This window comes from Sciurus carolinensis, chromosome 3 (assembly GCF_902686445.1).
Source record: "Sciurus carolinensis chromosome 3, mSciCar1.2, whole genome shotgun sequence".
Taxonomy (NCBI): Eukaryota; Metazoa; Chordata; class Mammalia; order Rodentia; family Sciuridae; genus Sciurus; species Sciurus carolinensis.
Genome location: NC_062215.1, coordinates 45006463 through 45016895, shown reverse-complemented (window position 1 = coordinate 45016895; position 10433 = coordinate 45006463). Strand labels below are relative to the sequence as shown.

Here is a 10433-nt window from a genome sequence, read left to right as displayed (position 1 = left end):
TGTAAGGGAAGCCAGATGGGTATTTTCTGCCTTGCAAAGACAAACACAGAAACTCAGGTAAGGTCAGCCATGCTTAGCAGATAAATCCCAAAGACAAGACTGCTGGAGCTGCCTGTTCTAACCTGATCTTCCTTGTGTCTAAAAACAGAACTTGTCTGCTTAGAGACTGAGGAGAGTTCAGCATTGCTTGCTTTGGGGTCAACTAAGAGCATGGGTGGACAAATTCTAGTTGTCATCTGACAAATAAAAGCAGGGTTGCAGCCAGGAACTTCTCCCTCCACCATCTCTGCTCCTAAAGTAAACCTTAAAGAACTACAGTCAAGTAGGGCTGGGAGATATGGATCTTTCATTTCTGATCAGGGGAAACTGTTGGCTCCCACTACTATTTTGTAAGCCCTCCAAGAAAAAACAACCTCAATACCAGTTTCAGATGCCAAGTGGAGCATCAGAACCGTGCTGTGCTGGTTATTAAGCTAGTTTTATCTTGATTTCAAAATCCACCCTTTCATACTACGCTTGGACATTCTGGGTTTGGGATTCTGCAAATCAGATTCTTGCTTTAGGTGCAGATAAGCTCTGCCCCTAGGGGGCGCTAGCAAGAACTTGCATGGCTAGAGGAGCAAGATGGCTCTCACTGGTGGTTTGCTTCCTGTCCCAGTCAACTTTCCCTATTATTCCTATTGGTTCACCCAGGTAGTGGCAAACTCCTTCCAGGAGCATATGAATCCAGTTTGGGAGTTTTCCAACACTCATAGAACCAGTCTCCCAAATGACCCCTCAGAGACACCAGCCCAGTGGCTCACCCATCTCAGAGGAGGGGTATACCAGAGCTGAGGTACCAGCACCAGCAGGGCAGCATTCCCACTGCCCCAACTCAGAAAGTCTGAGCCTCAGTCCCTATGCCCCTTCTCCAAGCATCTAACTTTAAGTAAGACCAAAGTTTTCCCTTTGCTGACCCAGCCTTAGAGGTGATAACTGCATCCTGCAGGGGTTACCTCCATGGATCCCTTCAGATTCTCTTTTTGCCCTTTTCATTTTCCTAGTTGATAATTCTTTATAATATTATCTCTGGTAAAAATAACTGGTATGATTTCTGTCTCCTGCCTACTCCTGACTGATGTACCTACAGGTAGGTCCTCAGCATCTGTGGCGGAACTGTCCAACTCCACAGACTGCAGCACTGGAGTGGGGATGTGGTTTCTCTCCGCCAACCTCTGCATGAACCAGAGCAAGTTCAAATTTAAAGGACATACTGCACTTTGTGGCAAATGGAGCTTAATTGCTGTACATTCTTAGGGGATGGCTGCAAGGACTCCTAGCTAGACATTTGCCTGTTTATCCTTGCTGGCCGGTAGCGAGCTGTATGGAAGCATCCTCATCATAGGTTTATGGGAGAAAATGATCTTGTTATAGTTTGCAGTGGGACGTTCTCTGGAATCCTTTCGTAAGTATGTGGGTTCTGGGACAACAGCGGAATCCAATACAGAGTAAGTTCCCCACATTGATAACACAGCCTCTGATAGCACATCCTTGAGTGCAGCTTCTCCAGGGGACTTGAAGGACTTTCTTCTTTTCAGGTGGAGGGTGCTGGAAGGTTTGGTCGACTTTGATGCCCGTTGACTTTCCTCGAAAGCCTGCCTGTATTCCAGTTCTCTAGTTTTGCTTTTCTCGATGATTCTTTTTACCACTGGAGATATATAGGTGACATAAGCTGGCCAAGGGTCATGTTTATCAAGCAGTTTCAGGGGAAGTCCAATGTTTTCTGTGAGTCCTACCAGCAAAGAGAAATGCAGGTTATTTAGAGGTATTCATATACAATAATTTGAAGTAATTGAGCATATGGGAGCCACACCTTGAAGTCTTCCCCATCATGCCCCCCTTATATTCAGTAGAAATAAAATCCAATCCAAAGGGGAGGACAGGAGGATATTCTATACAGTATATCAGTTAAATAACAGCAGAATACTAAAGAACAAGAGACTTGAAGTCAGGCAGGTTTGCTTCCAAATATTTATGCAACTTAAAGAAGCCCTTAAAAGGTACACTCGTACATTGCTAGTGGGGTTGCAAATTAATGCAGCCACTCTGGAAAGCAGTGTGGAGATTTCTTAGAAAACTTGGAATGAAACCACCATTTGACCCAGCTAATTCCACTCCTTGGTCTATACCCAAAGGACTTAAAATCAGCACACTACAGTGACGCAGCCATATCAATGTTCATAGCTGCTCAATTCACAATAGCCAGATGTGGAACAAACCTAGATGCCCCTCAATTGATGAATGGATAAAGAAACTGTGGTATATATACACAATGGAATATTACTCAGCCATAAAGAATAATAAAATTATGGCATTTGCAGGCAAATGGATGAAATTGGAGAATATCATGCTAAGTGAGATAAGCCAATCTCAAAAAACCAAAGGATGAATGATCTCGCTGATAAGCAGATGATGATACATAAGGAGGGGTGTGAGCAAGAAAAGAATGGAGGAAGGAGGGACTGTATAGAGGGAAAAGAGGGGTGGGAGGGGTGGGGGGAAGGAAAAAAATAACAGAATGAATCAAACACCATTACCCTATGTAAATGTATGATTACACAAATGGTATGCCTCTACTTCATGTACAGAGAAACAAGTTGTACCCCATTTGTTTACAATTTTAAAAAAATTTAAAAAACAAAAAACAAAAAAAAGACAAGTGTATTTTGAAAAAAAAGAAGAAGAACTTAAGCCCTTAACATGTATTTTTTTTTACCAATAAAAATGGTTAATATAAGGTTAGTGTAAGGACTAAATAAAGTATAGTCATCCCATGGTATTCATGGGGTATTGATTTAAGAACTTACCATAGTGACCAAAATCTTGCAATTGCCGAAATTCCTTATATAAAATGGCATAGAATTTGCATATATCCTATACGCATCCTCCCATATGCATTAAATCATCTTTAGATTTAATACCAAGTACAATGCAAATGCTATATAAATAGTTTTGTACTATAGTTTTAGAGAGTCATGACATGAAAAAACCTATTCATGTTCAGTACATACATGATTTTTTAAAAATATTTTGTTTTCACAATTAGTTGAATCCAAAGATGTGGAACCTGATGCTACAGAAAACCAACTACAATGTATTTTAAGGACTTGGAACAATATATTTGAGAACCTTAAAGAATGGACTTTGCACTTAGACCACTTCAAATTCCTACTCTACCTTTCTTATAGCTTTGAACCTTGAGCAAGTTTCTTAACTTTTCTGAATGCCAGTTGCCTCTTCTGTGAAATAGCAATTAGAATAAGACCAGCATCATAGAGCATTCTTGTGGGTTTGAGATAATTTATGTCTCAAAAACTTTTGGCACAGTACATGTCATGTAGTCATCAAGAAAGGTCACTAGTAACCTTTTGGTTATGTCTCATGACCTGTGCTATTTCATTTAATCTCTATTGCATCTTATGAGTATTATCCCCATTTAACAGAGAATAAAAGTGAGACTGTTCAGCTCACATAACTATCCAGTGATAGATTTGCATTCAAGTGACATATCCTCAAAAACCATAAGCACTTCACCTTAGCTGCTGGCCAGAAGTTCTGGATGTTTGTGGTGACAGTGGGGTGCTTAGCTAGAAAGGCTACTCATCAGTCTATCAATTCCTTTGCAGATACCAAATTATGGGCAGGTCAGTCCTTCCTTTTTTTACTTGCAACCTGACTCTACCTACCAGGAATGCCTCCAAATTTCTTTCCCGTAGTTGCCACCTTCCCTCTGTTCACCCCAGTGGTGTGAACTTTCCTATTGTTTTATCTCTTCAGTCATTTCAATAGGAGTTTGAGAGGAGTAGTGATAAACATTCATCTTACCATCTCCAACCTAAATTCAGTTAAAAATGCTGTAAATGGGGATAATCAAGAGAAGACACAGATTATTGTAGTCCTACCTTATCCTCAGTTTCACCTTTCAGGATTTCATTTACCCAAAAATGTTCACAGATAATTCCAGAAACAAATAATTCATACATTTTAACTGTTTAATACGTTGTTAGAGTTATATTTTATGGTTATTGTCATTAGTCTCTTATTGTACCTAATTTATGAAGCAGACTTTTTCCTAGGTGTGTACTATAGGAAAAAACATAGTATGTATAGGGTTTGGTACTAGCCATTCTTTCAGGCATTCATGGGTATCTTGGAATGTATCCCATGTGGAAAAGGGGAATCACTATACAGAGTTATTTCCAGCCTGTATCTAGGACATTCAGGAGCTGGAGCTTATCCAGGGACATATCTGTCAGTAAAAAACGTGCCACAGAAGGGTTCCATCTTCCTCCAAGAGTCTGTGTTCCTCTGTGGAGGAGAGCAAGATTGTGACATCACCTTTCTCTAGAAAAGTCCCAATGAAGTTTCCAAGCACAGACTTGACTGTTCATTCTTGTCTCCTTGAAGCGAACCCAAAATGCAAAGATCTTGCAGGGTTAGGATAGTTGCATGACTGACAGAGGCAAACCAAAATCCTGGAGCAAATTGAGCAGTAGCCCCCTCACATCTCCTGCACAGGGTCTGTTCCCTACCAGCAAAACAGGAGAGGCCATCCATAGAACCCTGCCTTTTCCTATCTCCACCTTTCCTTCTTCTGTCTTTAAATTTCTTACATCTGTCCTCTCTTCCTTATTTATAGCACTCCTCATGTTGTAGATCCAAGTATCTTTGGGAAAACACACTTTTAGCCAGTGCCTTCTCAAACAAACCTAAGAAAGCAATGAGTTATTGAGAATCCTGAGGCCTGCGGTCTCTGAAAGAGACTAAGCCAAGTCCACTTTCAGAGAAGAGGATATGTTTCCCTTACAACTGTAAGGAGGTGAGGCCCAAAAGGCCTGAAGGAATGGCCCTGCTCAAACTCCTTAGGTTGACCTGACTGTCTTCTGCAGGTGTTCTGCCTCATGAATTCCCAGTTCTATGGTGTAAGTGCCGGACAGAACTGGGGTTGTATGGAGGTTGGTCAGGGGGAGAGGTAGAAAAAAAAAAATCCTCATTTCAAAATCATTCCATCTTCTCTACCAGACTGTGAATGTGGCCATGTCCCCACAAGCGTGCAAAGTTCCCACTATCTGACCTGCATGGCCCAGCCTAGAATTGGGATCAGGGTGCTGTGAAGATGGCAGTTCTAGGAGAGTCAGCTACAGAGTCCCCAAGCACAGGCTGAAATAGGGATGCCTTAATACTCTCTGTGGTCATGCAGACATTGATGAGAACTATGGCCAGTGTGTCTAACTGAAGGACTTGTTAAAGCACAGAATGCAAGAATGCAAGACCCACCTTCAGGGTGGTTGATTTGACAACAACCACTAAACCAAAAGGTGAAGGGAAAACACACACACACACACACACACACACACACACACACACAGGAGGCCTGTAGGGTTATACTATTAACTACCTAAACAGGAAACAGGAGATGTTTTTAGTTCTTTTCCAGTTTTGAGACACGTGCTTTTATCAAAGAATTCATTATTTAATATATTCAGTTTTTCCATCTCTGTGGCCTTTAAACATTTAAAAGGACCTTGGAGTATTTCCATTATCACCTGCCAAAACTCAATGAATAAAGGTTACAGAGTGTTTCTACTAAGTTCCCAGGAGATGCTGGTGTTACTTAAACCACACTGTTGAGAACCATTGATCTAGAGCAGTATTTCTCAAATATTAGCAAGCAACCGGGAGAGCTTCTGAAAACAGATACCTGGGTCCCACTCCTAAAGACTCTGATTCAACAGGTCTGTTTAGAGGACCTGAGAATTTGCTTCTTTAACTCCCTAAATGATGTTGATGCTGTTGGTCACACTGAGTAGCCCTTGCTTAGACCAAGCAATGGTTCTAAATCTTTCTTTCAGCTACAGCATACAGAATGGGCGATATGTTCATGTGTAAAACACTCCTCTGAGATAAGCAATTCCCAAGTTTCCCATTTCTTTTTTTCTCCTAATCAAGGAACAATTGTGGAATGAGAGTGAGCATGTCACGGGGTAACCTTAAATTCCACTATTTTTATAAAGTAAATTATTCACAAATTTCAACATTTTTTAAACATACCTAACAAAGGATAACATTCTGGAGATTCTGCTAATACTAAAAAGCAAAATATAAGACTACTTTTGTCAAAACTATTTAGATGCATGTCTTATGGAGTCTCTGCTATGAATCTCAGTAGTAATTTTCCACAACAGTGCATTTTCAAAGGAATTCACGATATCTTTTTTCCTAGGCTAAGGAAGAAATAATGTTCACATAATACTCTAACCTAGAAAGTGTTTCATGAAATAATTTTTCAAACTGAAATATCAAGCAGCATATTTCTTTCTAAGACCTACCTTAGGATCTCAACCAAAGGTCATCATGTCCCCTCTAACATAAAGCATGTCATCCAAGTGGTCACCCAGCCTGTCACTGATTACCTCCAATGAAAAAGGACTTATAACTTATCTCCCATGTTTGTAGAGCTGTTAGAATTTGTACTTCTACTACTATTCAATCATGTCAGATGATGGAAAGACATATCAGTGTGGTGGTATTTGGGGAATTTTAGATAATACCTTTCATCCTTCCTTCTAAGTTTCTGGCTAATGAGCCTGAAAGCATCAGGATATTCCCAATCATTACTGAATTCTGTCCCAACACCAGTAAGTATATGTTTGACTCAGTGCATCTCACTGCATCTCATTGGGCCCCCACAGAAAGCAGCAGGCTGATGGGACTGATAGCACAATTCCACAGAAGAGTAGATTTCTCTCATACTTGCTGCTGCTGGGGTTGGGAAACTAGAGAAAACTAATGGGTGAATGTTTGAGACTGTCAAAATCCATGGGGAGGACTTGATTGTTTAAAACCAGCAGGAGATAAATATTTGACATTAAGTCTAAAGACAAGCTGTGGTTTTTCCTAATTTCCTTCAACACCAGCACAAAGGTTTATTTTGTCTCTCTATAAATGAAATGCAAACCAGCAGTCTCCAGACAGAAACAGCATTGATAGGAGAGGCAAGAGGCCACACAGAAGTGGGCTTCTTGTTTCTCCTACAGACACAAAGATTCATGTTCAAGCCATTGGACCAGCTCCTCCCAGTTCCCACCCATCCTCTCAGCCCCTCATTTTCAGAATTTAATCTGATATGCTGTGTTTGGCTTAGGATCATTCAAAAGAGTGACACTTATCTAGAACCTGACCTAATTTTGTGACCTTGATCATGTTTCTTAACCTGTTAGGACCTCAGTTACTATGAGGATGAGGATGAATTCCTGTCCTGCTTCTCTCAGGGATACATAGTTGTAATAAAATGTCTGAAAACTAAAGTGCTTCTAAACCAGTGCAACCTGGACTTTGCTGAACGTCAGGATTACTGGGGATCTTTAAAAAATACAAATGCAGTGCAGGCATTGGAATTAAAAGCTTCCCGGAATGCCAAGGGGAAGGAGGGTGGATAAAGAGATGCTTGATTTGGTCAGTGCATACTTACTTTCATGTATTCAAATATCACACTAAACCCCATTAATATGAAGGATTAATACATGTTAATCAAAAATTTAAATATAAAGCTTTCCAGGTGATTCCAATGTGCAGCAAAGCTGGGTGATTGCTGTTTTGGGGTCTAAATTGAAAAACATTGAAGAGTTATAAGATATTATTACTAATGACTTAGAGACAGTAAACAGGTCCAGAAGATCTTTATAGTTCCTTTGTAGTTCTAAGACATACAGACTTTAATTCAAGAATCACTATATATGTATTCAGTATACTGCATCTCAGTGGCCTTTGAACATTTTTAACATATAAAAGAGTCATCAAAGCTGAGCCTGGTGGTACATGCCTGTAAACCCAATGATTCAGGGGCAGAGGCAGGAGGAGGACCAGGTTTGAGACCAATCTCAGCAATTTAACAAGACCCTGTATCAAAAATTTTCAGTGGTAGAGCACTCTTTGGTTCAATCTCTGGTACCACAAAAGTAAAATAAAATAATAAAATGGTCATCAAGCATTTCCACCACTAACATCTACCAACCAGAATTGACTTAGATCAAAGGAAGAGAACCAATGGCTTAAAACAGTGAGCTGAGGACACTGTGGCTGTGGATGAGACCCACATGCAAAACTAATGATCTCATTCTGTCTGTAGCCACAAGCTGCATCCTTATCTCAGGAAACCATCTTATAAAAGGATTTTGTGGGTTCCAGGCAGGATTGATGGATTAGTGCATTGGCAGAAGTCAACCCCACTCAGACTTTTTGCCCAACTAATGCTGTGAAAATAGTGCAGTTTGCATACTCATGATGGGCAAGATGTTATCTTAGTTTTGGATTTCCTAAACTGTGTCCCATGGAATGCAAGAGTCTCCCAAGCTAATAGGTATTGTTTCAAGGGAAAGAAAAAGAAATAACCATAGCAAGGGTCACCCATTCAGCCATAGAGATTATTTTAGCCTGGGAGTCACCATTCAAATGGTCTAAGTTGTGCAAGATTCTATGTCCTCAATCAAGTTTGAAAAAATGTTCTGTTCAACAAATACCTTTCAAGCAGTACTTCTCAGAGCCTGTTATACATTAATTTGTTCCATAACTCTCTAAAAGGCAGGATGAATATGTAGCATCTTTTAACCTCATTTGACTTGTGAATCTTCATTCATTCATTTATTCATTCATTAGGCAGGGCATCTCATGGGACTAGAAACCAAAGAACCATTTGTATGGATTCTAAAGCAGTGCCCTTCTCCAGCCCTTTGCAAGAAATTGCAAGCCTCAGAGAATGTTAAGACACAAAAGAAGGACAAAGCTACTTAGTGAATAGCTGGGTCTTCCTTAGCTCACCTCCTCTGAAATCAGTGTGAGAGAACAACAAAACTGCCCATATTCAGACTAACAAGCCAACACAAGTGTCTAGAATTTCCGTGGAAACTAGACCTGCTTTCCCTCTGTCCAGCTGCTTTCTCTTCTCTGCTTCAGTCTGCAGGTTTCTTATCTTGCTTTTGTCTCATCTTTTACTTTCCCCGCTGAGCTATACCTACACACATTTTCTCAAACAGGAACCTGATGCTAAGTCTCATTTCACCTCGGCATTTTATCCTCTTCAACCTTCCATTTCCTACCCTACCTTCTGTTTCCTTTTCTACCCTCTGGCCACTCCTTGTTTATTTTTGGCTAAAAAGGAAACTGCCATTAGGGCCAGCAGTGTCTTGGAAAGCTTATCTCTGAGATCTAGAGAAATTCCCCTGGGCATGAATCAACTAAGTGCAGAGTGTGGTTTAAAGGCTTATTTCCAGCCAGAGTGATCTAGCAGGAAGCCTGTAGAGTCTGCCTGCCCCACTTTAAAAGGACAGACTCCCTACATTTCACACCTGGGGAAAACACCGAGTGCATACCTGACCAACTTCCCCCACTTATCATCACTCTCTCTACTTCTTTACTTTGCCCCTATCTCATGGGTGCTATGTAAGCTCTTGTCACAACCCCCTCCACATGCCCACCACACACCATCTAATGGGCTCCAGAAGGGGAACACACAAGATAATCATTGGATGTGCCCGTAGTAACACCCATGCTCAGGAGCATTGGAAATCTCAGAACTATTAAGACTGAGGGGAGAATGGGGAGGGGCAAGTTGGCCTCTCAGGAAAGAAGAAGCATTCTCTAGCCCTCTCCCATGTGACAATGCACTAGCCACCTTCCCTTCCTCACCTCTGTCTTTTCCCAAACACATACACACTCAAGAGAAAAAACAAGTCAATTATTGTACTCTCTTAAAAGATCAAGTTGCAAATGGTGGGCCATTTTGGTAGTTGTCAGTATGTTCTACTATAGATCATGCCTTTTTCTGGAGGAAGAACTATCTTTGGCCGCATCTAGGGTGAGGAGATAGGAATCTAATCAGAATTGCCCATTTTCTAACACAGACCTGGCATTATTGCTCTACCATTTATGATGGGTAAGAGGGGATATACTATTTTGTATCATGTTTCCAAAACATTATCCAAATGCTTTTTCTAACAATTATGCACATACTTTGAAAGTGTTTTATGTGCCAACAGTGGGAACACAGTTCAAGTACCCATGGCCATGTGACATTCATTCTTTTGTTCAGGCATGCACACACTCAGCAAATCTATACTAAGCTCCAAACACCAAACTTCTCATCCAAACCTACTGTGGATTCTCCACGCTCACCTCTTGGGGTGAGGCCTTTGCCATGTCAAGGGTCCACAAAGCTGGTTTCCCATGCTAATGACAAATCAAACAAAATTAATCTATGTCATCATGTCATCAGAAATAAAAGCAGAGAAATTCCTGTACATAGGACAAAATATGTCCCACCAGCCACTCTGGGACAGAATATCTCCATGTACCAGATCCTGGAAACACGAAGAAGAATGAGAAGCTGCTTGGCTCAA

General features: G+C 40.8%; 1 protein-coding gene across 1 annotated transcript; it reads right to left on the bottom strand.

The window, feature by feature from the left end:
* Window positions 1-1319: 1319 nt before the first annotated feature.
* Cdrt4 (CMT1A duplicated region transcript 4) lies at window positions 1320-10233 on the bottom strand. Its single transcript, XM_047543809.1, has 3 exons — window positions 10190-10233; window positions 9140-9171; window positions 1320-1771 (listed from the first exon to the last, which is right to left on the bottom strand). Exons 1-3 carry the CDS (start codon window positions 10231-10233, stop codon window positions 1320-1322), a joined length of 528 nt encoding a protein of 175 aa, XP_047399765.1.
* Window positions 10234-10433: the final 200 nt, after the last annotated feature.